The sequence below is a fragment of the Echinops telfairi genome, unplaced genomic scaffold (genome assembly GCF_000313985.2).
Source record: "Echinops telfairi isolate 266 unplaced genomic scaffold, ASM31398v2 ScPeMD7_2;HRSCAF=8, whole genome shotgun sequence".
NCBI classification, from domain to species: domain Eukaryota; kingdom Metazoa; phylum Chordata; class Mammalia; order Afrosoricida; family Tenrecidae; genus Echinops; species Echinops telfairi.
In genome coordinates, this window is record NW_022103898.1 from 23,149,680 (window position 1) to 23,154,927 (window position 5,248).

General features: G+C 50.6%; 1 protein-coding gene across 1 annotated transcript in view; it reads right to left on the reverse strand.

Annotated features, from left to right (window-relative positions):
- Positions 1-5,248, reverse strand: part of STAB2 (stabilin 2) — a 166,892-nt gene that overhangs the window by 100,891 nt on the left and 60,753 nt on the right. Inside the window, exons 19-22 of the mRNA XM_045291191.1 lie at positions 4,348-4,410; positions 3,260-3,346; positions 2,403-2,489; positions 90-201 (exon numbers count right to left, since the gene is read on the reverse strand). Of these exons, the coding sequence (XP_045147126.1) occupies positions 90-201; positions 2,403-2,489; positions 3,260-3,346; positions 4,348-4,410 (349 nt within the window). The remainder of the gene's footprint in view (positions 1-89; positions 202-2,402; positions 2,490-3,259; positions 3,347-4,347; positions 4,411-5,248) is intronic.

Below are 5,248 nucleotides of genomic sequence, written 5' to 3' on the forward strand. Positions count from 1 at the left end.
CCCAGGCAGGGGACAGCCGCAGCTCTGAGGCGGAAGGAACGACTGAGCCAATGGCTAGGGGAGGCAGGGAGGACCAAAGGACCACTCACTTTTGTCACAGCGAGGCCCGTAGTGATTGGGGTCGGAGCAGAACTGACACTGAGAGCCTCGGAATCCAGTCTTGCAGATGCAGGTCCCATTGCCACTGAGGCCGTCCGCACACTGCGAACAGAGGGGGCCCCCCGGTGTGCTTTGAAGCCCATACCCTAGCATTCTTGAACTTAGATTCCCTCCGGTTTTAAATGATCCAATGGGACTCCTTGTAGAAAGGGGATTCGCGTTGGCATCAGGCTCCAGGGTGATAAAAATGGTTCGCATGGGTGGCGGCTAACCCCAAGGCTGAAGGTTCGAGTTCCTCCAGAGGCCCCTCATCACCAAAGCCCCCCTGATCTACTTCCCCCAGTCAGCCACTGGAAACCCCACCACGCAGTTGTACTCTGACACGGAATGGGCCCAACCATCCTTGGTTTGGATGTGAAAACCATGGGCGAAGGGGGATTCCAAGGCAGGATTTGGAATGCGAAGGGAATATCCTGAGGGTGGGTGTTGTGATGGTGAACTGAGAAGCACCAAGCTTGAAGGTGGTCAGTGGTCACTCACAACCCTTGAGAAAGACGGCCTACCCTTTCTCTCTCCAGTCTCCCCATTGCAGTCTGTTCTCTCTTCAGTGGTGAAATCCTGGGACTCCCCCCCTCTCCAAGCCCAGCAAGGTTAGATTCGTGGGGACATGGCATCGTTGGGCTTGGCTGCCTGCCTGACCCCCTGCTGCTTTCAGCCATCAGCCCCAGCTTCTTCCCACCCCCCTCACCTGTGTGCCCTCCCTACTGGAGGCTGCCCCATTTCCCATCCCCCTGCAAAGAGCCACATTTCAGATCTCGGGCTGCCTCATAGGAAGCACTGTTTGCTCTAGCCGCTGAGCTCCAAGAGCGCGCGCTTGGCCTTGACATCTCACGGGGATTTGCAGAGGAGCGCTCCTGGCACAGTGGGTCCTGTGCTGAGCTGCTATCCACAAGGGTAGTGGGCTGAATCCCCCAGCTGCTCTGCAGAAGGATGAGGCTGTCTACTACTGCAAAGATTTACAGTCTGGGAAACCCAGAGGGGCAACTCTACTCTTTTCCTGTAGGCTCACTATGAGTAGAAATCGACATGATGGCAGTGAGGGTTGTGTTTTTTTGTTTTTTTTTTGGCCCAAAAAATAAAAAGAAAGACCTCCAACACAAAAAACAGCCCCCCACAAGAAAAACCTGAAAAAGCCAACTTCCTGCCCTTGAGTCAATTCCAACTCAGAGTGACCGACCCTATAGGAGAGGGTAGAACTGCCCCTGTGAGTTTACAAGTCTGTTCACTCTTTGTAGGAGTGGAAAGCCCCACCTCTCTCCAAGGAGTGGCGGGTGGTTTCAAACTGCTGACCTTGCAGTTAGCAATTGCTGCAGTTAGCAGCAACTCAAAACCACTAGGCCACAGGAATTTGTTACAGAAGGTTGCGGGTTGGGGAGGGGACAGTCATCACTGGGAGGTACCATTTTCTTCATATTTTTAAAAATATCGTAAGACATTGATTCTGGAAGGAATCCCCTCAATCTTCCCTGGGAGGAAGGGGCGGTCCAGCGTTGCCCGTGACCATGGCAACAGGGGAGCAGAGACTAGAAGTAGCATCACCAGACTGTTTTCTCCTCGCACGCCTGGGCCAAGCTTCCTCCTTCGCTTGCAGGCACCTTCTCTTCTTTGAGTAACTGCCCTGTTCTTTCTAAGCCCTGGGGTAGGATGTTGAGTCCACCCAGAAGTGCCGTGGAAGAAAGGCCTGGCCATCTACTGCTGAAAGATCGCAGCCATTGACAACCCCGTGGCAGGCAGTGCTGTTATCACACACACGAGGTCACCATGTGTTGTCACTAAGTTTTGTTTTATTCATAACTGCCCGTGAATCACGTAGGGGGCGGATAAAGCTCTCTACTCCCATAAAGAGTTACTTACAGTCTCAGCAACTCACAGGGAGTTCTACTCTGTCCTACAGGGTCGCTATGAGTCGGCATCATCGCGATGGCAGTGGGCTTACTTTGTTTCTTAGTGAGTAGTGCCCTGCACCATTTCACTTTTTTCATAGTGACTTTTAAAACGACTTTTCAACCTGACTTAAGGAAGGTCGGGGAACCTTGGTGGTGCAGTGGTTACGGGTTACAAGGTCAGCAGTTTGAAACCAGCCATAACTCCTCTGGAGAAAGACTGGGCGTTCTTGGAACTCCATGGTGGGGGGTGGGGGTGTCACTATGTGTCAGCATCGACTCAATGACAGTGAGTTGGAGTTTCAGAAGGGTCACCCCCCAGGGGTCATGAGAGTGGGCAATCAGGGTTGTCCTGGTCACCTGGCCATTTCCCGAGCATGGATTCAAGAAACCTCCTGGGCACGGATTGCAGTCGGGTCCATGGAAACCTTTGCAGCATGCGGGTATCTGAGAGACAAAAGGGTGCTGTCTGTTAGACCTCAAACGCGAGCTCCAGTTCTGCCAAGGACGTCTGCTTTCATATCCATTGTTATCAATGGCTCTAGCCTCTCTTTAGGAGAACATTTCTTTTTTCTGCAGTTGGTGGCATTGCTGGTGCCCCGCCAACTTTGTGAGCATCCACCAGGGGCGCCATCCTGGCTCTCACAGCGGCACAAGACAGGATGGATGGCCTCTTGCTCACAAGGCTGACATTTGATGGGGAGGAGCAGACAATAAATCAAATAAAAATATAATTTCTGAGGGTTTAAGTGCTGGGAAAACAAAGTACCAGATGAAAGTGGCTGCAGGTAGGGGTGCGGTATGGAGGGAAGGTCGGGAGGGACCGCTTTGGGTTGGGGGATGGGGGAAGCTTCCTGGAGAAGGCAGTATTAAATGACCCATTGGATGGGGAGTCAGCCTCACATTAATCTAGAAGCGTGTCCCTCAAGGGAGGGAGCAGCACGGTGCCTTCTTTAAATTAGGACTGAAGGTCAGGGACAGGCAGGGAGATGGGCAGAGGGTGGGCTCCATGTTAAGAAGGGCGGAGGACCTTGGGAGAGATTGTTATAGGAAAGAGGGTGACCTGGTCACGTATAGAGAATCTGCCTTGCGATTCCTCTGTGGGAAGACATTGCCAGCACCTCACCGCCAGCCCGCGGTGCCGGAGGTCCTGGGGCCTGAGTTCCTGGAGCAGCCCAGCCCTCCTGACTTCTTGTGGGGCCTCGCACACGCCTCACCTTCACCGTGGCGTTGCAGTATCTGGCACAGCCACTCTTCAGGCTCCTGGTTCTGCTGGAGTAGACGCACTTGTGTGTGAACAGGGCCTGGAAGAAAGCCGAGGAGAAGGAGCATGGCCAGTTTGCACCTCAAGGTCCTCTGGGCATGACTGAGTGTCTCCAGGCAACGGGCTTTCCATTTTACCACGAGTGCCAGGAAAGTGCTCTGACCATGCCAGCTCCCTGGGATCCAAGCCTAAGCCTTGATTTCGGGCAGGTTCTTGCCTTTCTTCACACCTCCACTTTCTAGTCTCCAGAATGCAGTACAAGTGATGGACGGCATGTGTATCTTTATGGTGCCTTCCAGAGGGTGGCTGGCATCTCTGACTGTTCAGGGCACACTGTCCTGTCACCCTCATGTGGCCTAGTCTCACCTTCAGTCAATTACCAGCCCTCTGTTCTTCCTAGATAGGAATTCTGGAGTCATTAATGTCATTAATATCACATGCAAGTAAAGTTTTGCTGAAGATCATTTTTACCAGACTAAGCTAATATTAGTCTAATGGAAATAAATACATTTTTTGGTGATTTGTTTGGTTAATTTTCATTATTTACCCAGAAAAATGCACTAATTCAACAGTTTCTACATGGTACATTCAGTGACACTGATCACAGTCTTTGGGTCGCACAATCATCCTCACCTTCCTTTTCCTAATTATCCTTGCTCCGTTCCTATAAGTTCATTGTCTAGTCTTTCAAGTTGCCTGTTGCAAATTTAATCCCATATAGATCTTAAAGTGCATAAGACTTCAGGGCAGACAATCTTTACTATTTAACCTAAACTATTTTGGTTGTAGTGTGTTTGACGGTGGGTTGTGAACTGCACAGCCAGCTGTTGAAAACCTACCAGCTGCTTACTCCAAGGGAGAAAGATGAGGCTTTTTGATGAAAATGTACAGCTTCAGAAACCCCAAGGGGCGGTTCTACTCTGTCCTAGAGGGTCACTCTCAGTTGGAATTGACTTGATGGCACCAGGAGTAGTTTTAAGAAGCTTCAGCGGATGAAGGGTTGCCTGGATGACCCGTGGTTTGCAAAGCTGTCACACTTACTGTGGGCTCAGAGTCAGCCGGACACATGCTCCAGTACACCAGGGAACAGCTCACACAGGTGCCCTGCCAGGGAAGACAGTGGATCAGTGCAGGTGCTCCTGGAAGATGGAGCAGGGGGACTCCTGTCCGTGGTCAGATAACTATCCTACCTAGGACAGGAGCACCATTAGGTTACAGAATAGAGTTTGGTTCACGGTGACCCTACGTGAACAGAAGAGAACTGCCCGATGACGAACATGCTCCCGGCTGTGATCTTTTCAGGAAGAGATTGCCAGACTTTCCTCCATAGCACTGTTGGGTGGATTTGAACTGCCCACCTTTAGCCAATTAACCCAGTGCAAGCTGCTTGCACTACCCACGGCCCTCACTAGAGTAAACAGACCCAATGAAAACCATCATAAGTCACCCAGAGCTTGTAGATTTTACTTTAAACCTAAGAGAAATTAGTCAAAAAACAAAAACAAAACTCCCTTCCACAGGCTATTGGGAAATTGCTTTCTTTTTCTTCTTCTTCTTTTTTTTTTTCCCATACGCAAGATGTTTATTAGGGAAATTATTTTCTTGGTCGAATGAAAATTCTTTCAGTTGCAGCTTGAAGTCCTGTCTTGATGGCGTTCTTTGGGAGACGGAGAATACGCTTTGAATAACGTGAATCAGAACTACCCTACAAACAGACAGGTAGTTCGGGCTTCCCTTGTCTCTCCACAGACTTCCTTTTCTGAAGGTCAAAAGAGCTCCTTCCAGGAGAGAACTCTGAAGACCTCTAATGATTGATCCCCTTCCTGAGCTCTGGTGGTGCTGTGGATTAACCCTGGGCTGCTAACTGAAGAGTTGGCAGTTCAAGCCCCCTAGCGGCTCTGTGAGAGAATGATGAAGGGTCTGCTCCCGTAAAGACTGATAG